This window comes from Haliaeetus albicilla, chromosome Z (genome assembly GCF_947461875.1).
Source record: "Haliaeetus albicilla chromosome Z, bHalAlb1.1, whole genome shotgun sequence".
Lineage (NCBI taxonomy): Eukaryota > Metazoa > Chordata > Aves > Accipitriformes > Accipitridae > Haliaeetus > Haliaeetus albicilla.
The window spans coordinates 28,803,053-28,827,587 of record NC_091516.1 but is presented as its reverse complement, the minus strand read 5'-3'; the positions used below and the strand labels follow the sequence as shown (position 1 = coordinate 28,827,587).

Here is a 24,535-nt window from a genome sequence, read left to right as displayed (position 1 = left end):
CTATTCCCAGTCCCTGGCTTCTGCCTCATGTGCTCGTACATGCCCAAGAGTTCTTCTTGCTCCACCCATGATTTTCCCAGGGACCGAAAATGAGGCCAACCAGCCTGTAGTTCCCCAGATTGTTCCATTTGCCCTTCTCTGAAGACAGGTGCAACATTTGCTTTGCTTTGATCATTGGGGGCCTCCTCCAGTCCCCATGACGTGTCAGAACTTGACTTGAGAGGATGTTGGGTAGCTCCCTCAGCACCCTTGGTCTCAGGGGCGTGGTAGGTTGAGGGCTCACTTGAAAGCCACAAAGTACCTCAGCCTCTGTCATTAAATCACTGCCCTCCATCCAGCAGCTGGTCCAAATATGCTGTTTAACTTCCACTGGCTGAAAGCAACTGTTGGCTAGTGCTGAGCCACTAACCATAGTATCTCAGACAGAGCTACGTGAAATATTTTATGTTGATTGTCGTTCTGTTACACAGTGACTGTCACTTTCCAGTGTTTTCTGCTCTTAACATACTTTTAATTTTTTGAGAGACTGTTGCAGTCTGTGTCAGTTATCTTCCTTCTCATTTAAAAAATTTCCATATGTGACTATTTTAATGCTAGAAAGTTGCTTAGTTGGTGGAAATTTCTGGTAGTTTCATGCAAATTAACTGAAGTACACCAATTACACAGCTGAGCTGCCAGTTTAACATATATAGTATTTTCTGACTGTTCTTCAGGCTACTAGTAAAAATTCAACCTTCAAAGGTCAAGAAGGGTGAAAGCCCCCTATATTGACTGCAGATTTTGATACGTTCACAGGTAAAAGAAATATGACTTCAAAAATACACAAAACCCTGGTGGTGTGTAGTTCAATACTGTTTTAGTTAGACCTGGAAAATATTGAGCTTGTGTGGGCTTTGAGGGTTTTGGGACTACATCCCCACAAAGATAGATCAGAGACATTTAGGAATGACTCCTCTTTCCTGGAGTATTTATTTTAAGAATTCTGATGAAAACTGAACTTGACAGTTGCAGCTGACAGTTTCATTTAAAAGAAAACCCTGGATTTTTTAATTATTCTCTGCCAAATAAATGGCAGCCACGCAAAAACAATTATTCATAGGAGGGTTTGAGATTCTCAATTTACTAAAAAATTAAGCTAAGAAATAGCTACCAAATTGAGAAACAAAGTCACATCTTACACACAAGATTTTGGTTAGCAAAACCACCACTATAGACTTCCGGAGGGCAAACTTTGGCCTCTTCAAAACTCTGGTTGAGACAGTCCCCTGGGAGACAGTCCTGACGGGCAAAGGGGTCCAGGAGGGATGGACATTCTTCAAGAAGGAAATCTTGATGGCTCAGGACCAGGCTATTCCCATGTGCCACAAGTCAACCTGCCAAGGAAAATGACCAGCCTGGCTGAACGGGGAGCTTTTGCTAGAAGTCAAGAAAAAAAGGAGAGTTTATAATCTCTGGAAGAAAGGGCGGGCAACCTGGGAGGAGTACAGGGGTCCTGTTAGATCATACAGAGAGGAAATTAGAAAGGCAAAAGCTCAGCTAGAACTAAATCTGGCCACTATTGTAAGGGACGACAAGAAATGTTTTTACAAATATGTTAACACTAAAAAGAATCCCAAGGAGAATATCTATCCTTTAATGGACACAGAAGGGAACATTGCCACCAGAGATGAGGAAAAGGCTGAGACACTTAATGCCTTCTTTGCCTCAGTCTTTAATAGGGAGACCAGTTATCCTCAGGGTACTCTGCCCCCTGAGCTGGAAGGCGAGGATGAAGAGCAGAATCTATCCCCCTTAATCCAGAAGGAAATAGTTAGTGACTGGATACTCGGAAATCTACGGGACCAGATGGGATCCATCCAAGAGTACTGAGGGAACTGGCACAGGTGCTTGCCAAGCCACTTTCCATCATCTATCAGTGATCCTGGTCAACAGGGGAGGTCCCAGAGGACTGAAGGCTTGCCAGTGTGACTCCCATTTACAAGAAGGGTCAGAGGGAGGATCCAGGGAACTACAGGCCTGTCAGCCTGACCTGGATACCGGGGAAGATTGTGGAATGGTTTGTCTTGAGACCACTCACATGGCAAGTCCAGGACAAGTAGGGCATTGGGCCCAGTCAGCATGGGTTTACGAAAGGCAGGTCCTGCTTGACAACCTGATCTCCTTCTATGACCAGGTGACCCGCCTAGTGGATGAGGGAACGGCTGTGGATGTTATCTTCCTTGACTTCAGCAAGGCCTTTGACACTGTGTCTCATGGCATACTCCTTGAGAAGCTGGCGTCCAATGGCTTGGACAAATGTACTCTTCGCTGGGTGAAAAACTGGCTGGATGGACGAGCCCAGAGGGTTGCAGTGAACAGGGTTAAATCCAGTTGGTGACTAGTCACAAGTGGTGTTCCCCAGGGCTTGGTGTTGGGACCTGTTCTGTTTAATATCTTTATCAATGTTTTGGATGAGGGGATTGAGTGCATCCTCAGCAAGTTCACAGACAACCCCATGTTGGGAGGGAGGGTCGATCTGCTGGAGGGTAGGGAGGCTCTACAGAGTGATCTGGACAGGCTGGATCAAGGGACTGAGGCCAATTGTATGAGGTTCAACAAGGCCAAGTGCTGGGTCCTGCACTCGGGTCACAACCACCCCATGCAGCGCTACAGGCTTGGGGAAGAGTGGCTGGAAAGCTGGCCAGTGGAAAAAGACCTGGGTGTACTGGGTGACAGCCAGCTGAATATGAGCCAGCAGTGTGTCCAGGTGGCCAAGAAGGCCAGTAGCACCCTGGCCTGTATCAGAAATAGTGTGGCCAGCAGGAGCAGGGAGGTGATTGTTCCCCTGTACTCGGCACTGGTGAGGCCGCACCTCGAGTCCTGTGTTCAGTTTTGGGCCCCTCACTACAGGAAAGACATTGAGGTGCTGGAGCGTGCCCAGAGAAGGGCAACAAAGCTGGTGAGGGGCCTGGAGCACAAGTCTTATGAGGAGCGGCTGAGGGAACTGGGGTTGTTCAGTCTGGAGAAAAGGAGGCTGAGGGGAGACCTTATCGCTCTCTACAACTACCTGAAAGGAGGTTGTAGCGAGGTGGGTGTTGGTCTCTTCTGTCAGGTGGCTGGTGATAGGACGAGAGGAAATGGCCTCAAGTTGCAGCAGGGGAGGTTTAGGTTGGATATTAGGAAAAATTTCTTTACTGAGAGGGTTGTCAGACACGGGAATAGCCTGCCCAGGGAAGTGGTTGAGTCACCACCCCATCCCTGGAGGTATTCAAAAAGCGTGTAGACAAGGTACTCCAGAACATGGTTTAGTGGTCATAGATGAAGGCTGGACTCTGATCTTGAAGGTCTTTTCCAACCTAAATGATTCTATGATTCTAATCCATTCTCTAGGTCCCACTTTCTCTTCACCAGTTGCTCCCCTTCCACAGAGGTATTGAAGCCTAGAGCTATGCTGAAATATGGAAGAAATTATTCTGGTAATCCTTCCCCTAAATAAATAAATAAATAAATGAGTATGCCTCAGTTATACAACAGTGCAGAAGTGACTGTACTCAAGTTAAAACATTTCTGTTTGATTGCTTTTTATGAAAAGTCCTACAGAACCTAAGAAATATGTTTAAAGTATTGCGTTAAAATAGTGAAAACTATTTCTAAATGATACAATTTAACCTACATTCATGACTCAAATTTCTATTTTATCCTGAATGTCAGTCTATTTTACACTATTACACTTAAGTAAATGTAGCAAAATTGTAAATGTGATGTATGTAGTAGTTCTTATTTTCAATTGTAATTCAAAAAGGAAAAAAGTGTGTGTTTGCAAATTTTACCGATTAGGAGGTACTTAGAAAAATTTCAGCTACTGAGAGAAAAGTAATTTCCCTGTGTATCTGAATATATAATCATTTTAGAAAGATTTTCAGATTCAGCATAGACTGCAGAATAAAGCTGGACAGATAATCCACCAAAGGATTCTCCAGCTTATATACATAGTTAAAGGGGACTTGCACCGTATTTTCAGAATAGATATCCCTGGGAGGTAGGGATGGGAAGCTGATGGTGGGGAAGACAGCCTTCAGGACCAAAGCAGTTAAGTACTCTTGCCCCGAGTAGGGTCTGTAACCCCATCTGAAAACACTTTTACTGAAACTTCACTTATTCTTGTACCTTGACCACCTGAAGTAATGTTTGGCAAGGTCTGTTGGCATTTCTTTCAGATGTGCTCTCTCTTCCCAGCAGATTATGGCAGGAGGAGAAAAGGAGGCAGGAGACTGTGAACCAAGGAGGCAAGGGTGGGAAAAGTCTTGTTTGCTAAGTAAGGAGAAAGCCCATGAGACTGGAGATACTGAGGAAGAGACCTTCTTTTAATCTGTGTCCTCAATGGCAGGAGGTAAGCAGGCAGAAAAGATTAAAAAGCAGCAAAGGCAAAATGCTTTGACTTGTTCCTGTGAAAACAAAAAGAAGTTTCTCTCTGGCCCTTCTGGTTTTGGTCATTTGAAGAAAACAAGAGCTCTCCAGAGGTCAGTTGCCCTAGTGAACAGGAATGGGAGTGGGGGCATTATCTCAGTTACCAAACATCCTGTTTGCTGAGTTTCCTGGCATAGCAGCAATTCAAAATAAAGTTAGTGAGGAGGGAGAGAGGAAGAGAGGAAGAGTATGTGTGGTGCGTGTATTTTACCTTCTAGCAGAAATCCTTTAAGATGAGGTACATGAGTTGTGTAGTCTGGATATTTATTTTTTCTGAACTCTTTTAAGTTTCATTGCTGTCTGATTGTTCTTAAGGATTTACGTATCTCACAAGCTGCTCAGTGCTGTGGCGCCACATGCACAGAAAAAAAGAATAAATGCTTTTGCCCCAAAGTAAGAAAGCAAATCCCCTCTGCTCTTTGGGCCCTCTGTAGCAATAGGAATTGAATGCGTCAGGATGCAAGGCTTACAAGCGTGTGATATGTTATTTCTTAAGAGCATCTCCTTGCTCTGCATGCCCAGCACAGACATGCCAAACAGGTAGCTAAACCAGCACTGCTTGGTCCAGAATAAATAAACCCACTGGGCTTATTTGGGGTCAAGACCCCCATGCAGGCAGAAGGGCACCTGGCCTGGCCAGCAAGAGTTGATATGTTGTTAACAACAGGTTTGCTGATTTTTGCTAAAGGACCTATCTGCCTTAAACTTGAAAAGGCAGAAAGAGTGGCTGGGATTAACTCAAAATTAAGTATGACAGCATTTCAACTCCTGCTTGTAGAGGAAGTATTACAACATCATCCTAATAATATAGTGGTTCAATAGAGTAATTAAGGTTTAACTGCCTGGTGCAGGCAATATGCTTAATTAATATTGGTCTGCTATTAAACGGGATTACAAGTATTACCTACAGACAGGTGATGTGCACTCTTCCAGTATGTTTTCCATACTAAACTCATTTCACATCAACACTGGGAAATCCCTCTTTCCAGCATCACTAATGCAATTCACACAGCTGGTGCCAAAATATACTAACGACTCACCAATAACTGTTGATGCTAAGCCACAACTTTCACTTTCTGTATCACACACCAGTTAGTAAAATATACTTTGAAGCCATATGACCATTTCTGTTCCCCACTGCCATGTGTAGCAAAAGGAAGTTGGTTGAAAGGAAGAGAGATAAAGGGTTTTGATGTAGACGAACTAATTTCATTAAAGTTAGTGGAGACTTCAGTAACTAAACATTTTCTGCTAAAGGATTTCTGAAATACTACTTGTTTAAATGAGAGAATAAAGATAGGATCAAGTCCCTGAAAAATAAAAAACTATAAAGATAGGTAAGATTGATATGATTTCATGGTACAGAATAAAAGATCATTACTTGTATGTGACTACATCTCCCAGTAGGCCTAGGTTCCCAAATCCAGAGGAAATTATTTTTAAAAAGTATAGTTAGACCAGTATCAGTCAGAAGAAGTTCCAGCATCCTGCCTTGGAGTATACAACATGGATTTTAACAGGTGACATCTGCTTAGGGCCCATCCTGACATGTTTTTCTTAGCTGAATTTTTTTCTCTATCATCTTATTTTCTACACAACTTATGTTTTTTGGGGAAAACAATATATTTTTAAGTAAGTTGGATTGACTTCAAGGATTTGGTTATGTTCTTAACTTTTTCTTGTCAACCTCTATTATAGCTACAGAAAACAGACAAACTAAAACAAATACTGGCAGATCCTAGAAGAACGCAACCATGTGTAAGAATGCAACAGCAAAGCTCAGTTTCAGAGCCACAGAATTTAAATGAGGGCACTGAGCAAAATATTTCCCTGTCTGAAGACAGTGTAACATAAGGCAAGGCAAATAAGGGATACCATAATGAAAACACAAAGGATCTGTATGAAGTTAGTGGCTGACCCAGAAAAGAAAAAAAAAAAAAAAAAAAAGAAAAAACCCCAAACTATTACTTGTATTCAAAGACTAAGAAACTGAGTCATTTCACTTAAAAAATAGAAAAACTCAGGATACATATGAGGAAAATAACTTGATAAACCAGATTAGAGTAGATTCTTGAAAACTGAGTAAGAATATCTGGAAAAAGTTGGGTGACTTGATTTCGAATAAAGAACATAACCTAAAGGGTACTGCCTTTTATGTCTGGTGTCTAAGGTACCTGGAAGTCTCCTTGCCTGTCAAAAGCACATTACTATTAATTTACCACACTACACTCTAGGTCATTAAAAGCACTATTAAGGAAACTGATCTATTGGAAAGAAGATAATTTGAAAACTGTAGAAACTAGTCTACTAGGTTATTGAAATGTTAAGCTGAGGATGAATGGTATTGCTAACTGGGATTGGGAAGCCATTTTACATAACATCATTTCCTATGTTTTAATTGACTGGAGAGGTATTCACTATAATGTTAGCTCTTTTATATATTTTATAAGTGACTAAAAAAATCCACCACTGAATTTTTCAAAAGTAAAAGAAGCTGTAAATTAAAACAGTGAAATATTGCAACTGAATTTTTAAATTAAATTACATTTATTATTTTTATTGACTGCCACAGCCATTCAGAGCTAGCAATAGCACCGAATCTGGAGGAAGGGATTATGTCCTCCTTATCAGCACAGTGCAACTATGTCAGAGCAGATGGTCTCTTTCATTTTTATCTTCTAACACATTCATGTTATAAACCCTGTCAATTTTTAATTGTCGGGCCACTTGAAAATGCACCAAGTAACAGTGACCTGGCTGGCGACCTTAATTATACCTGCAGTGTTCATCTTGAAGGTTTCCTGTCATTATCTGTTCTACTAGATAGGAAGCAGCGAGAGAGCCGAACACATGCTTCCTGTCAAACCAAACCTAAAGCAGGAAGGAGGTGGAAGTGCAAGTATTAGATTTCTAGGATCAAATCAGCTTTTGAGCCTAAAGGCTTTCAACCTGGTGACTCTTAGTGATACAAGATACTTGGTTACCCCAAATATTACCTGTAAACCAAGCAAATTGTTACTATTTCTAGGGCCACTCAAAATGCTTATGTGCAAGTGGGGACTGAACTAGAGCAGTGCCTCTGATGCACTGAGCTCTTTTGGAAAATTCTGCTATGGAAAGTTAAAAGACAAGTTAGGGGATTTTGAACAGCATACATGTTACTTCAGCAATGGTTTCACTGGCTACCCATTCCTTCCCAGCACTGGTGAGCTGGACTGAGAAACAAAACACAGAAAAAGGTTATTTGGTAGGCAGAATGCAAATCAGTTTCCTTCCTAGCTTCCCAAAGGATGATAAGGTCACAGTGTGAGGGCTGGTGTACGCTGGGTGCATGCAGCAGGGACTGGAAAAAGCAGGTACTCTGAGTGCCCTGGACAGCACTGTAGCTGAACCCAACATCACAGCTTCAATTTTAAGTGCTCTATCCTCTGTCCAGCTTCCAAGTTCAATCCTGGTACAGGTCTGTGTGTTGCCTTCTTCCCTGAGAGGGAACCTGAAGGTGATCAGGGTAAACCAGCAGTTTTCTTGTATTGGAACACCACTGTATTCAGAATTAATGGCTGAAGGTTGATGTAATCATTAAGTTTTCAATTTTTAGCTATTCCTAACATAAATCCAGCATCTTCAGCACAGCACCAAGATTAGCTTGTTGCTGCAGTGTCAGCGAAGCATTTTTCTTTCATATTCACCCAAGCTAGTACTAGACTTTTACTCCAGTCCTCTTAACATCTACCAGAAAACTAAGACAAGTTACAAAAAACCAGCTGCTTATGTCAGTAAGGGATACAATCTAGATTTTATTGTAATTTTGTTGGTGCCACAAAGTTGCTCGATTCTAGGATGATAATTATTTTGGCTAAGTTTCTTGGTAGATTCAGTGAAATACTACTGTAGGTCAGATTGCTTTCTCCACCCATTACAGCTGGTTACGGTGTCTTTTCTGTATGTGTAGTTGCAATACCTTTAATTAATCTATTAATTTCCTTTGGCACATTAGGTACTTGTTCAATAGATTAGGAGTTCTTTTAATGAAATTGCCTTGCTAGACCATTTAAAATCTACTAGATCAGGGTGTCTCTTCTGCAAGTTAGTTTTAGGGAGGTGGGGGTTTTTGTGATTCACTTTCCCCAGAAGAAAAAGAAATTCCTCCTTATATTATGGACAATGTACGCTAAACAGCAGTGTTCTCCTATTTTTCCTTCTGTACGGAACAGAACATACAGTGAGTGTACATAGGACCTCTCTTGACTCCATCCAAACAGTAACATTTGAAGCACCTAGTCAAGTAGCATCTTCACTGTCTATCTACAGTAGCAGTATCATTAACAACAGAGATACAGACAGGTATTCACTGTGTTATATAAATGAGTAAGTATAAAGCAGGCTGGAATAGGTAGTTAAAGGGGGGTTGATGCTCCAGCTGTCTAGCAGATTTCAAGCAGCTGAGTCAGCAGTCCATCCTGTGCAGAGAACTTCATTATCATTTTTTCAGTCTATCTGCACTAGCAGTTCTGGTCTTATAGAAGCTATTCATGTAGCTTGTCTTTAGGTGGAAATTCTTAGAAACAGCTTCCTTTCTGCTAAAAATATAACATGACTTCCTGGAACTTCCCAGTACTATATCCAGTGAAGTTACACCTTGTTGTAGCTTGTGCAAAGGTGGTAGAGCACAACTGTCTGTAACAGCATTCTTGTAGAAAAGCCAAAGGGTGGAGAAGATGGTATTTCCCTCCACTGCCTCAGTTCACAGGCTTTAATTACCTGTTTATGGATCATGTGAGAGACTCTGAAGACACCCTAAACAGCTTTCAGGTGGTTTTGAAGGCAGGGGTTGGCAAGAATACGCCCTATTTCAGATTAAATTGCTTGCCTCCCTAGCAGTTTGCATGATCAACAGTAAGCAGCTCATTATGTTAATGTCTAAGTTTTGGGGCACACCTTAGAAGAAAATTCATGACAAACTACCGTTCTAAGAAACTGATGGTTTTGGCTGGGATAGAGTTCATTTTCTTCATAGTGGCTAGTACGAGGCTACGTTTGTGCTGCTATCACAGCAACAGTTCAAGAAACAAAAAATTTAGTCTATTTTGCCATTTGCTAGTCCCTGTAATAAATTCTACTGTCATCTCAGAAGTAAGATGAGACACCTGGCAGTAGCTGTGCATACCAAACCTGACCTGATATGGAAAGGAACCATTTCATCCCTCACAGTGCCCTGTTCTCTCATCACCATGCTTCTGTGCCACATTGCAGCAGCTAAACTAAGCACGGACCTAACCGGGAACAAAACTCATCCAGATTTCCTCCTTTCCCTTCCACCAAAAGAAGCAAATAAATAAAAATCAGCTGCACCAGGTAAACCTGAACAAGCATAGACACATGAATGAATGAACATATGGAGGAAAGGTAGGACTTGTCTCAGCTGCAGCTTCAGTTGTGTATGGCAACCATAGGTCTTCATCATTAGGATTTTTTGGTGATGCCTTTAGAAGGACTTTAATTGTAGGAAGCGGTGATACCATTTAGAAAAATAACTTTATTTTTGCATACTCAATGTTAAAGAATCTGGAACGCAAGTTGACCTTGACAGAAAACAGCAGTTCCATCAGTGACATTTAGACACTACTGCAGTTCTTTTAAGTTTTTGAGAAACTTGAGTCATTTTGGATCCAAAAAGCAAGACTCCTGATACAGTAAGAAGTGTAAAATTACAAGTCTAACTCTCATCAGGCACAAAACTGAAGTTTCCCTGAGAAGATGCAATTACAAACTAGTTTCTAAACTTTATATCACATTATCAGGGGGGTCTAAGAGTACAAAAGCAAGATTTGGCTACAAAAAAATTAAACACAAGTCCTTAATACTCCAAGTTAAAGATGAAATTTTCAGGAGGATTAAAATTACATATTACAGAACTACAGCAGTCAGGTTTAAATTAAATGATGACAGCTGGCTTTGGTATACTCCCTTTTGTATAGTTTTCAGTTCAAGTCTAATACTATTTTCCTGAGATCTTTCAGTACTCAGTATGAAGTCTGGGCAGTCCAGCTGCTTTTTTTCTTTTCCCTGCTAGCTAGCATTACATTCATGGGAAAAAACTGAGGAGTAACCATGAACAACACGCATTTTCCAAGCCTTAAAACAAATAGTTTAGCCAAAGGAAGTCCATTAATTACACCTTTTAGATAATAAATATTCCAAATAGTTGGCCTTCCAAAAATCACTGTCTTTGATTTTGTACCCAAAGTTCCAAGCCCCACTGTGCAATACAAGGCATCCCCATCTTCACTTAGATATGTCTTCTCTCCCCCTTGTCCATGGACAAGGCAGGGAGGGCATCGTCACCACCATACCAACATGGTGGCAACCATTATACCCATCATCAGTATCACCACCATCAGTGTTACATGTTGAAAGTACATAGCTGTATACTATTTGTACCTGTGTTTTTTAACAGGACCATCCAGTATTTCAGTTCTTTTGCAGATACAAAGCTTTGTGTCGCAAATACTCTTCCAAACATTTCACTGCAAAAGGGTCAACATCAGTGTCAAACTTATTAGCAAAGAAGTGGTGGTTTCGTAGCATCCAGCTCAGGTCTCCTACGCCAAAAACACAGACAGAGCGAACGTGAATTCCACTGCATGGTGGGTAGGGTGCACCTTTGGACACGTCACCTTCAAAGTACTGCCACTTGACAAACCTCGCCAGTGCATTCATGTCAGAAACATCGTACTTGTCACTAGAAGAAACTGCACCTGGGACTTCAGGTATTCTCTGAATTGTTGCCCACAGGTACTCATCTGGGCTGTAAGTGTCTTTTGCCCACTCAATGAACTTAAGTATTTTACTGCTTTCTAGTACGTATTCTACAAATCTTCTGCTAACTACAAAATAGGCACTACCAGAAAAAATTGGAGTACTGAGAGGTGGTAGTTGTTTGTCTATGCCTGTGTTCTTTATTTTACCATCAATAATCTCATGGTGTTTTTTCCACCTTACTTCTTTATAAACAGGCATTTTTTCTGTTTCCAAGCTGTTTTCACCTTTAAGAGCTTTTAATTTCTCTACTATTTCCTGGTTGGTCTTTATAGGAAAGTCAAGGCCACAGAGGTTTATTAGGTATTTCCAGTTTGAACTTCTTCTGTGGAGATCTTTCATGCAGTTAATGTCTGCCTGCACCCTACTCCATGAAGCATATACAACACTCTCTAACTGGCTGGAAATAAAGACATTATCAAAACATGAGACTATTCCCTTCACAGCAGCAAAAAAAGATTCTGGAGACTTTTTGTCAACATGAATACAGTAAAAATTCTGAGGGGCATAGATTGATCTTAGAAGTCTATCAAGCATCTCAATTTTGTGATAAACCACTATTGAGTAAGCAATTGGAAATTCTGCTTCTTCATTGCTGAGAGGTTCCATGATGTATTTCCTAGTCTTGGTGAAGGAGGCACAGTCTGCTGTCATGTTAATATAATCATCTGTTGTTAGTCTGGGGTGTTTCTTAAATGACACTGACAATGTCTCAAGCTTTACCTTTTGAATTTCTTCTATATCCCCCTCTATAATCTTAGTACAGTTAACATTCCCAATAGGATCTTCTTTTGTCAGCTCTAGATGTCTCCGATTTAAGAAGTCTTGTTTCTGGTTAACTTTCAAAACCGAAATGATTACTAAAACAAGAGTGAGACCCAAGAAAAGCCCGAAGCGCAAGTTTGGGCAAAACCGTAATTTCCTCTTCAGCATTTCAAATACCAGGCAGCTTTGCAGGGCTAAAAAAATTGCCCTCCACTCTGCTCACATTAGCTTCAACAACTTCAGAAAAAAACAGGTTGTGTTTCTCAGGAATTTGGTGAGTTTGTCAAGGAGATGGAAGGAAAAATCCTAAAATAAAATGAAATATGATTGTCATTCAAAGAATAAAAGGTTTCTTTAAAAAATTACTGGTTAATAATTATATTGCTGTTTAGTGACAGTAAAAAGGTGAAGAGTTCAGCCAAAAATATTCCACTGAAAATTAGAAATTAATGAATAAATTAGTTTATTTTTCTAGGAAAAGATTGGGAGAAGCAGATAGTTTTCATGAGACACTCCTTCTGTAGTACTAAGACTACAAACTGAAGTTCGGTAAGACAATGGAGCTGATTCAGCCGCATCTGGAAAAATTAAAGCCAGTAAGTCAGCTACATTACTGAGAAGCAATTATTTGATGTTAATTCACGCTTCAGAGTTTGACAAGAATGTTTTAAACTCACTTCAGCACTGACATAGATTTCATTACAATTATAACTTACCACTCACTTCCTGGATGCTAGTCATACATTATCTTCTCACTGGGAAAGCAGTCCTTTCAAGATTTTTACATGAGATACAGTCTCTTCAACATCCTGCAGATGAGCTTAGAAATACCATCAGAAAAGAGCTGATGAGAAGGGGAGAAAGCAAGTAGTATAGCATAACTCCTCAAGTTTCAGAGTTGTGAGAACAGCTGTGACTGAATTGCTGAAGTGCCTTTTTAAGGTAAAAGGCAACACTCATAGCCAATCTCCAAAGCTGATTTGTGTTAAGTCACTGCAAATGCACAAATCTAAGAGCATAGCAGTGTTGTGTTACCATCACTTAAACACACTTGTTTTTATGACTTAGCAATTGCTTTTACGTGGAAATATGCTGCAAGGCTGAGTTGCAACAAGATTTATAATATGTCAATCTTATTTGCATCTTTATTTCACAGGTACTACATCATGTTTGTTTGTTAGTCCTGTTTCCCCTTAAGCACCTTTTTTCTGTTTCAGTACCCTGTGAAGGGATCACTGCAGAGTTATGCAGCTGCTACAGCTGTAGCTGTTGAGAAAACTGAAGTCTACAACTCCATTACAGAACTGGGTGTCTTTTTTTGTAAGTCCTACCTCATGCAGGTAAACTGATCAAAACCAGGATATTCCTTAAACAACTTACATTGCTACTCAAAACCCATTTGTACTCACAGATTCATTGTCTAATAATTTAGTGCAGGTTTGAATTTCAAACCAACCACTAATCGCAAAAGCCAATACAGTTTATAGACAATGTCTTCCAAAATGTTAATCTATAAGTTAAAAGGTTAATGAAATATTTAAGTATTTGAAAGACACACAGCTCCTTTCATTTTTATTACTTTCAGGAAAAAAATTAGTGCCTCTGAACAACTTTCTGAACAGCTCTAAGAATAACTGCTACTCAAAAAAATTGGTGAGAAAATTTAAGAAAAGGAAGTGTGTGTTGTGTCCACTTCTGGGTTTTGCTCTAAGCTGTTCAGCATAAGATTTTTCTTTTTCTCCCCTCTTTTCTTTAAGCTACCCCAGTATCATTTTAGCCTTCAATTCTCAAACTGTGGCTTTTAACCTGCTAGTTGTAAATCTCAGAACAGGTACATGCAAAAAACTGAGGCCTGGCATCACTGTTTTTTGGTAGTAATGCTGCCATCAGGATGTGGCACATTGGGACCCCCACTATGCCCACAGCATTGCAAACTGACTGGGGGAATTCATCCACATGTAGGAGGTGGGGGGAAGGTGTGGATCACTGCACAAATGTCTAGCACAGCTATAAGGATAAGCAGTATTTTAGAGAAGTACTATAACCAAATATTTTGTAATTCAAGCCACCAGTAGGCAGAGACCACAAACTGTTTGTGACTAACAGCATTATATAAACATCTTATTTACTATAAAGTGTACTTTGTTCTCAGAGTTACACCTGTAATTATTTTATCCTGCATTTCTAATTGATCTTAGAGAGGTGGGCGTTTGTTCCAAGTTTGGTTTAGGTGTATAATGAAGTCAAACTGGAAGAACTAAAATTTTAACCCTTAAGGTAAGTAGCCAGGTGAACTAGTGTGCAATTACAGCTGAAAGCATAGAGAGGTACCTTTTAAGTATCAGGTCTCACACTTTGAATTTGAATTTAAAAAGGGCACTTAGTTTGCAAGGTGGTTTCAAACACAATGACGTAATTTAGAGCAAGTTTTAACGTTCTTTATAACATACCACAGGCTTGCTTACCTCATGTCCACTAGTTTTGACTAGTAGATCTGATCCAATAAAAATAATATCCATCACATATGAAATTAACAAAGGAAGGATACTAGCTATGTGATAATAATCACTATCGAGTATGTATTTCCATAGGATGAAGCTTGGGATACTAGTTACTCTTAAATTACTGTTTTCTGCCTAGTAACTTAGAAATGAAGACTTTTCTAGAACTTAAAATGTACTTCAAACACACTTACATTTGTGAAGCTTCACCTGACAGAAGCTTGAATCCTTCTTTCTTTAGGATAAGAGTTAGCACTACTATTTTATCCTATTCTCAATTTTTATAGGAGCACTAGCATGGTGGAGTAACACATACGTAAGAGGATTGCCACCTCCTCCCTGTTCTTTACAACGCAGAGATACAGAGCCTTAATTGAAAGCTACCATTGCAGTCTTCACTTTCTACAATTTCCAAAGAATAAAGCTTGCTAAGAAGTCTGTCCTGCTCCTGTTTTAGAATAAAACTTAACCAAAAGCAGGATAAAGAATCTCTTTCAGAAAGGCCTTGTATACCCAGCTAGGTGCAATTCCTTTACTGCTTTGAGCTCAGAATAATCAGACCTTGCATTTCCATTATACCAAAATGAGATATCTGCAAACACGTACACGTTAACATGGCTGTTATCTTTAGGTGGAAGCTTTTCCCCACAGTCAAATTTCTCTCACTGACACGCTGCTGCTTCCTCTGAACAGTCTTAACAATAAGTCACTATTTGTTTATGCTTGCAATTCCTTTTCTAAAAAGTCCTAAAACTTGCATCACATCCCACCCTTTGCAAAAACTGACCTTTACAGGTTAAGGAAAGATTTGTACCTTTCATCTAATAATATACCTGGGTTTTGTTTTATAAAGTTTTATGAGCCTCAAATACTCATTAACATAGCTTCAGACTGCATTCATTAAAGCTTTTAACATCTTTTTCTCAAGCTCTGTTTAGCTTTAGTGTGCACACTAGAGAATGCAGTGTCAGAGGCAGCACTTCACACAGTGGGAGAGCAGGAGGGACGTTTGCACAGCCCCAGACAAAAAACTTCATGCGGCAGCCTTGGTCTTGCTCTCAACTGAAGTTCAGTTGCATAAGTTACATACTTGACCCACTTCCTTCTTTTACTGCCTGCTCAAGCCAGCGCTGGTATTTCTGATGCAGTAGGGAAACTTAGAGCAGTTGCTTGTATTTTGAGGAGTTAGTACAAAAGTTGAGTTAGCTGCCCGCTTCCCTCTTTCCTGCCAAAATTATTCTTCACTGCTGTATACAAACTGTACAGTATGACTAAACAGAAAACCAAAATAATTTCAACTTGGTTTCTACTAGAGACTAATGTTCTCCATTTAAATAGACCTTATGGAAAGAAGGATTACTATACCTAGTTTAAATCTCCATTTCTGGCACCTCTTCTGTGTCACAGCGTGAATCACTCGGATCATCTGCCTCTTAGTTGATTCACCTGTGAAACAAGTACTCATTACCTGGCAGTTTGGGAGATGTCATGGTAAAATTCACATTCTGATTTAACTTTTGTATTACTGTAAAGGTGCTACTGTAAAATAGCTGATTTTGTTAACAACGTCTTTACCCGGTTACTATATAAACTTGTGTTAACCCTACATGCTAAATTATTAATCTGATGCATGGTACTGACTGAAACAAGTCAGCAATAAACTACATGGGTACTTAAGCTGAAGGAGATCAAACTTCATCAAAGAAAGGCTGTGGCCATGGACAGGAGGGAACAGCACCCTCCAAGCCCAGCTTAGCATGTGATTTTAGATAAGTTTGGCTTCACCCATCCTTAAAAGCAAACAGAAAACCTAAGTCTTCAGAGATAAAAACCAAACAAGATTACACCATAGCTCAGAGGGAGACCAAAGTTCACACGGAGGTTTTATACAGGCAGGCTGGACTGGAGCTGCAGCACATAATGGCAGTGCTATTAGCAAGGACCATTATATCCACACCGTGGGGCTGGTCCTAAGAAAGAGGATGTTGGTGAGGGTGCAGAGCCGGCGGAGCACTGCTACACCAGCCCTGACAAAGGGCACGTGCCTCAGCCCCGCAGCACGGAAACCAGCCTTCGGCCGCCGGCACAGCACACCTCTTCAGCTGCAGTTTCACGGTGCGACTGGTCCGCTGTCACAAGGTGCTGCTGGTGGGAGAAGCAGCCCCACTCCCATCTCCAATGGCCGCATGTTGGGGTGCGACAGCAGACCCAACCAGCCAGCCTCCGGGCAGCTCTCTGCGGTCCGCTCTCACAGCTGCCGGGGCCCCAAGGGCATTAACAGGCCTTGACAGCTCCAACCAGCCCACCCCGCACCCCGCCGTGGCCCCGCTTCAGCCTCCCGGCGCTGCCAGCCCCTGCCTCAGTGATGCCATAGCAGGGCCGGTCCCCAGCCCCGGCAGCCTGGCTGTGGGCCCTTGATAAGCTGGGCCCAAGTCCCAGCCCAGCCTCGGCCTGTCCCTGTCCCCAGGGAGGTGCCTGATGCCAGGGCTGCCCTCGTGCCCCCCGGCTGCCCCGCTCCTGGCTGGGGCGGTGGGGCAGGCCTGGCTGCCAGGGCCTGCCCTGGCAGACCCACCACGGGGAGCCACCAGCCGTACGGCTCCCTGGAAGTCTCTGCTCACCACGCCGCAGTCCAGCAAACCCGGGCTCGGGGTTTCAGGCTTTTGTTTGGCCTGATAACGGCCGAGAGTGAGAGAGACGTCTTTTCCTAGACAAGGTTAAAAGCAATGGCAGCCTCTGATCAGTGTTACACTAGGCTGGCACCACTTTCTGGGGCTATTCATTTTGCCCGAGTTACAGCATCGGGATTGGGAAAACAGGATTCCCAGTTCTCAGGCGACGCAGGGCCTCCCTTGCACCAGCTTGCGTAGAAAGCATTGCCCTCCTCTGTCCTGTCTGAAGTAGTTTAGAGAGCAGAAGGAAACCAGAAACCAAGTAGAAATTTTTTGTGTTTAAGCACTTACCATACATTTTTATGCTAAGTGTATTTTTTGCTTGGAAAAAGCAGTTAGGGCTTGCTCTGAAATGACACACAGACCCATCTCACAGTAAGATGAAAAAATCATTGGGGGCTGGTGGCACAGAACAAAAAAAATCAGGTGTCTTTTGATTTTGGCACTTCAGTCTTTTCTCCTATCAATGGAAAAACTGCTGAGGCAGGGTGTTAAACACGAATTCAGCATCCAACATGAAGCACTGTAGCCTCCAAAATACACCATGGGCCAGTATCAGCACCAGAATTCCAGAAGGGGGTAGGTAAAGGGTAAGAAAGTACTTTGGGGTACTCCAGCAGCCTGTAAATCTTGTGAAAGACTGACAGAAAGGCAGGAAAGAGCTTAGCATTAGGTAGCTTCACAGAGGCTGTCAGGAGGTCAAAATCAGTTGTAATGAGCAGGGAAGATGTGATAGGTCTTGCGGGCTTAGCTGCAATGTTCTGGTGCCACGACTCTCTCAGCCTTGTGGGCTGCTGAACTAACATGCACTCAGCTCCTTCCCTTAATTTTTCTTCCTATTCTGCTGCTTCTAACAAATACCAGAAGAAGTAGACAGTGATATTTGCTCTTTTGTAGTTGCTTTGGTGACTTTCGGCATACAGCTACTGTGGAGAGGACGCAGTGACATGAACGTTATGCAGGCCTCTATTATATGTCCACAGACACATTAGCTTTTAATCAAAGCTTTCTAACGGGTATTTGAAAACTTCCTGGCAGCTGCATTAATATCCTATATCTATTCATGACAACCCGAGATTTTGGTTTTTATAGAAATGTATTGAAGAAAAGCCAAGTGGAAAATGTAGTGGCGAGTACAGCCACCACTGAAGCGGTAGTTGGGATGGGCCAGGAGACAAGTAATCATTCTGATGGCTGAAGAGTGAACATCAGAACTGACTTATTTTTCCCTTTTCTTGCCTCAGAGGTAGGGAAGATATAAGGATACTTCAGCTACCCCTGAGAATAGTAATTGAGCAGGTATTGACCAGATCCTCGCTATTCTCCCTCCCCATTTACAAATTCCACTTGAGATACAAAACTTTTTCTCAACACTTGAGAAGGCGGCCCTCCACTGAGGGTGGATTCACTGGAAAGTCCTTGAGTTTTACCAGGGCATATCCACCATGCTTCGAAGCATACATGTCCTGCAAGCAGTTATTACAATTAACCTGCTTCCATTCAGGTTCAGTTATGCATAACATTTGTTCTGAAGAGGAAGTGATTTTTAAAGCTGTAAGCAGCTTGCATACACACAAGCATGCATAAGCACCAAGACAGACTGCACAGACACAGGGTTATCTGCAGAGATCTGCCAGACACAGAGCAGGAGACACATTTACTCAGCATTTCCATGATATCAAGCAGCACGATCTTGAAAGTAGATAGGCCTGTAACTGAATGAAAGTAGTCACGTTTGTTCCATTAGATAGTCTTCACTCTCAGTGAAAATAAGAACTGGTCACAAGCTGAGTATTTGGGTTACCGTTAGACTTTACGGGACTAAGACTTTATTAAGACCTTAATTTTTAAAGTAATTCAGAAGCAGCAGCAGGGTTCTACGTGGGTGCAGTTGTGTGCTCATTGACAACACTCTGCAAGAGCAGGGCTTTTCCTTCAGAGCTGCTTAAAAAAAACAATAATAATAAAAAAAGACACTGCCTTTTTATATAAAAAAATAACACATTTCTAGTCTCTTGTTAGCTTAGAAGGCAGCTTTAAACAAAACTCCACGAACAACTAGTACTGCTACACCTACCACTATATGGAGATTTAAATAGAGTAGCTAAAAACAGATAGCTGTTTTTCAGGGGAAAAAAAAAAGAAAATAAATTCAAACCCCTGGGTAATTTGGAGATCTTATGTTCAAATGTCAGGAATCTGACACACTAAAATCTTTCTCTTTCAAAAAGCATGTAAAACCCATACAAGCATACATACACTCAGTGTGCAAAATGGCATTAAATAATGAAAATTTTGGTAGCCTTTCTAGTACTCTCTTGTACTACTGTATCAAGTAAATCTTCCTCAGAAGAAAGCCTGATTCCCATTTGCATTCATGTTCATTCTTAGAGGTTCTGCAGAGCTATAAGAGTAAGAAATTTCAGCTAAGGAAAGTAAAGCCATTATGGCAGTCAGGGACCAGTTTCTACCTTGAGAACTCTGTGACTTTTAGTACTGACAAAAAGATATGCTTTACCTCAAGGTAACTAACACTGAAAGTACACTCAAAATCCCAAAACAAAAAACCACAAAATCTTTAGAGTAATGTCCAATTTAACACCCAGTACAACTGCCTGGTGTTCATCAAAGTAATTTGCACACATTAGCTACTTCAAAGTAAAATGAGTATCTATTTTTTTCACATTATTCTAAAGTAGGAACTATAATTTTGCCAGAAACAGAGCAGTTGTTGCACTCCTCACGTCCACCTACAGAGTTTTGCTAATTGCTACCTTGTGATAATGCTGTATTTCAGAATGGGACTCACTGGCAGACTCTGTTACAGGAATGGTAGTATCTCTTAAACCACAACTAAATCTCATAGGGGAAGGAAAGGGCTGTCAAATTTCTGAGTACTTGAATCCCTCTTCAAGCACAACACTTAAAATATTATTCTGAGGAGACTTTCTTTAGCCCTATGTAGAAGTCAATGTTTTAAAGCCATGCCTAGTAACAGTTCATCAGTAAGCTAAAGGACAAATAGTACCTGCAGCAATAACCTCCTCTGAAAAGAAAAGATGTCTCTGGTAGTTACAGGACTAACAAGGATCAACATTATGCTTAGGTGCACAGGTTTAACTCTATTGTGCAAATCATTAAGATAATACTTCCTACTTTTAATCTACAGCTTAAGAGATACTATATGATATTTTGGGGGGTTTTCTCCACTGTTCAGGTCAGATGTGTTTAATCTGACCTGCAAGACAACTGCACATAAAAATACAGTTCAAAAATACAACTTTTTACCGTCTGAGCAGATACTGCCTGGAAAAGTAGGTTCTGTTGCAAAATACACAAAAAGACAGGCACACACACCCCCCCCCCCCATATTATAGTTTATAGTGCTGTACATATCATCTGCAATGGGTAACTTTCAGTGTCATCACAGAAACTTTTTACTGGGTGAGAACTGCCACCTCTTACTCCCTTCCTTACAGGACTTTTCAGTAGGAAAACAGCCTAATCCTTCCACCCCTCAAAAAGATAAACAAAAGAAGGCTTTAAAATCTATCCCAGAGCAATATGTATGATTATGACAGGAGAATCCACACCTGGGCAAATTTTGGTAACACAGTAACCAAACACACGGTTTTTGTTATGATGTACAATGTTCTTGTCTGGTGGGTGCAAAGAGCTTTCTGAGATAACCTATCACAGTTTTCTCAGATGTGATAAGGTTTCTGTTTATTAAGCTGCTTTACTAGCAGCACCATTATTCTGCGTATAATAATGTTTCACAGTGCAAGAAGTGGTTTCCCTGGAGCTATGAATTAAACCTAATAGCACAAGTTGTACTAGTTGGGCATGCTACATTCCTGTGGAATTACCTTTTTTCACCATTCCTACAACAGAATTCTAGGTTGATAAAGTTAGGTGTTTCCAAATTTCAGGAGCTTATGAACCAAAGTAAGTGGAGAACTTTTGGATTACGTTGGAATCCAAAGGAAAACCAGAAGGAGATTATTAGAAAAACAAACCTAAATCTTTTCATAAGACTAGCAGTGGGTTTTCCACTGTGGCAACAAATTTGGAGAGCAGGATTTTGCTCAGTAAATCACCATATTCTCAGCACAGCAGAAGGTAAATCCTCAGCTTCTATGTTCTCCAGTGCATTTCTCTTAAGTTAGAAAAAAAGAGAACAGACTTGGCAAAGGTATTCATCAGGTTCTTTAAGCAACTTTTGGCTCTTCTGGCCTCGGGAAAGAAGTATTACCCCAGACAATTCAGATTAATAAGAAACAGATGATGCTGATAACTGATGCTTACTGTAGGCAGAGTAGAGAATCACTGAGGAGAGAAAATAAAAGCAGTATTTTCTTTTATATACACCTACTTTCAAAAGCAATGTACCATTGTAACTGAGCTCCAACTTGAGCTACAAATACTGCCTTATTTTTCACAAGAATTTTCAAGCTGAAGTCGATAGACTGAAATGCTAGATTTGTCCCCTCTTCTCTTACTACAATTTCTGACTCTGTCATTCTTGCCAGCTCTGAGGTCGCCCACTTCATATTCCATTAAAAAAGAAATTTAAAATTGCAGACTCCAAAACGGCAGTTCCCTCCTGCTACCACTCCTCCTCCTCTTTCCCACAAAGAAACCTACTTTTCTGAGCAACACTGAAAGGAGGCAAAGTGCCAGACCATAACTGAGCCTCCTGTCAGGTTTCTGAGTCCCCCCACCCAACTTGGGTCACAGAAAACTATTTACAACCTTCTAAACAGCTTTGCTGTTCTGAAAGAAAAGGAGGTTTCTTCAGGGTTTTCCCAGTTCTAGCAAGTTTAACAGTGGGGGAAAAGAAAAGCAAGCCACACCCCAGCATTGCAACACCTCAGGAGCATCAAATGTCCCCCAAAACCTGCGTTCGCTAACAGATTTCACACCAACCCAGCACCGAGGCCAACAGCATGCCCTGGGCTCCCCTGCATGGGCTGCCGCGGGAGAAGGCAGAGGGAGGAAGGGAGAGACAGACAGACATAAAGGAGGAAAAAAAAAGAGGCAGCAAGGGGGGAAGACAAAGAAAGGAAAGAAAAACGGGAGGGGGGGAGAGGAGAGGAGGGGAGGAGAGAGGGAAAAGAAAAAAAGGGGAAAAGAGGGGAAAGAAAAGAAAGGGAAGGAAAGGAAAGAAAGAGAGAAGAGGGGGAGAGGGGAGATAAACGAGAAAGAGAAAACAAAATAAAGAGAGGAGAAGGAAAAAGGAAAGAGGGGAAGGCGAGAAAGAGGGGAAGAAAGTAAAGCGGAGCAGAAAGAAGGGAAGGAGGAGAGAAGCACGGCAGCTGCGCCTCCCCTGCCCTCCCGTGCGGCACCTGCCCGGCGATCCCGCGGCTCCTGGAGCAGCGCCGCTCCGCAGGACACGGGGGTGGCCCCCGGGGAGAGCGATGCCCACCGCCCGGCCCGAGCCGCCGCCCGCTCCGCCGCCGCGCCGCTCCCGGCCCGCCCGCAGCACCCACCTGCGGGGCCGGGGCCGGGGCGAAGGCCGGGGCCGCTCCCGCCCGGCGCGGCGCGGCTGGATGCGTGGCGGCGCGGCGGGGAGGCGCCCCGGGGCAGGCAGGGCGCGCCGGCAGCGCGGAGCTGCACGTCCCCTGCCTGCGCGGCCCGGCGCCGGACTCCCGGCTCCCGGACCCCGCCCCGCCCCGCACCTCCCCCGGCACCACCCACCCACCCCCGGCCCGGCCCGGCCCGGCCCGTCGCTCGGCTGCGCCCAGCACCTTTGGCCGCGTCCCGCCCCTGCCTCTCCTCACCGGCGCCCGCCCCCTCCCACGCTCCGGCGGGGCCGAGCTGTCGCCGGCCCCTTGTGCAACTGCTCTTCCTCAGCCTTCTTCTTCTTTCCCGAGGGCTTCCCCTGGGCAGCGTCGGTAACGTTGAAACCCACGTAGGACGCAGCGGGGACAGCTCCTCGGCGGCTCATGGCAGCAGAGGGCTTTCTCACGGTTCGGGGGGCGGCCTGGCCCGTCATGAGGAGGCAACGTCGGCGGGGCAGCCCAAAACGACCGTACAGCCACCGCGGCCGGGCGGCAGGGCAGCCCGCCCTGGGTGCCACCGCGGGGGCGATGCGAGGGGGAGAGTCGCGGCCGCGGCGCCGAACGCCCTCGCGGGGGTTGGGGGCGCCGCGCCGCGCCGCGCCTCTGTGAGCGGGGACCCAGCGGGGCAGGGGCTCCTGCAGGTGTGGGCGTGCAGCGCCCGGCTGCCCGGAGCTCCCCGTCTGCCGACGGATGTGTTTTAAGTGGGTCAGTGGGTAGAAAAATCGAGAGGCGGAAGGGGCGGGGGGGGGAGCGGACCTGGCTGGGAAGCCGGGTACGAAAGTTTTAGCGGTGAAAAGAAAAGCGTGTCTAGACAGGGTCGGAGGAAGACTTGGTTTGTTGTTCACTTCGTCCCGTCAAATGTCCGCCCGACGTTAAACATACTCGACAGGGTTTGGAGAGCTGTGAAATATGAAGGTGGAGCGTAGGGGCAGGCTGCTTTGTAATATGTTATCAAAGTACTTAGAAAACTAAATTCCACGGAAACAGATAGCTCAAAGAAAGCATCTTCCTCGTTAGAAAAAAACCCAAGTGCTGCAGCCTGCAGCAGCTTGAACAGTGCTTGCAGCGTTCCCCCAGAATCCCTGCGCATCAGCATTATCTGGAGTGAGGTATGATTTGGCAGATCGAGGCACGCCTGAAGGACTCTGCTGTCCTTTCCTCATCCCAGTTGTGAGCTCCCACTAGAGGTTCATGCATCTGCACAGTAAGCGGGATCAAGGGGCTGAAAGCTAACAAAATTAGAAGATTTGGTTTCAAGGCTGTCACCAGGAGACGCTGCCGAGAGAAGGGGGAATTACCTCCACATGCCACCACTTACATCAAACGGGGTAGTTTGGGAACGGACTGCGAGACCTCAAATCTGCATCGGTGTGTTTTCAAGAAAACTTTCATTATATATGTAACTTCTGGGTACATATAGAGAAGCAGAGAATAACTACATGCTAGCTTGGCAGTCCTCCCTGAGGGGGGAAGGGGGGGGGGGGTCTAGTGTGTCTGTTATTTATAGGGCTGAACTTCCGGTGGAGCACTATACTAAAAAGGCCTTTCCTCTGTAAACCTAGTAGAGCTTGGTAACAGAAGTTTCCATCAGGAGTGAGAAACCGGGGGAGGGGGAGGGGGGGGGGGGCGTGGGCAAGAGTTTCTACTTGTTCTTCCCATGGAGAGTGATGGTTTATGATTACAGCTGACAACCATATCATCTTGATCTTGCATGTAAATTAGAACTATAAGTCATAGGTAGTGTAAATTTAAGTATTTGTTCTCTTGCTAA

The 24,535-nt window shown here is 43.0% G+C and overlaps 1 protein-coding gene across 3 annotated transcripts; it reads right to left on the bottom strand.

The window, feature by feature from the left end:
- Nucleotides 1-9,962: 9,962 nt before the first annotated feature.
- On the bottom strand, nucleotides 9,963-22,872 carry GCNT1 (glucosaminyl (N-acetyl) transferase 1). Of its 3 annotated transcripts, none has more exons than XM_069775685.1 (3): nucleotides 22,693-22,872; nucleotides 12,747-12,874; nucleotides 9,963-12,336 (listed from the first exon to the last, which is right to left on the bottom strand). In XM_069775685.1, exon 3 carries the CDS (start codon nucleotides 12,196-12,198, stop codon nucleotides 10,918-10,920), a length of 1,281 nt encoding a protein of 426 aa, XP_069631786.1. In that variant the 5' UTR covers nucleotides 12,199-12,336; nucleotides 12,747-12,874; nucleotides 22,693-22,872; the 3' UTR covers nucleotides 9,963-10,917. The 3 variants fall into 3 exon arrangements, with proteins under 3 accessions (XP_069631786.1, XP_069631785.1, XP_069631787.1); XM_069775684.1 differs by lacking the exon at nucleotides 22,693-22,872 and adding an exon at nucleotides 15,897-20,273; XM_069775686.1 differs by lacking the exon at nucleotides 12,747-12,874.
- Between the last annotated feature and the right edge of the window lie 1,663 nt (nucleotides 22,873-24,535).

Coding starts and splice junctions, on each gene's coding strand:
- GCNT1 (XM_069775685.1), bottom strand. CDS start 12,198: ATGCTGAAGAGGAAATTACGGTTTTGCCCAAACTTGCGCTTCGGGCTT.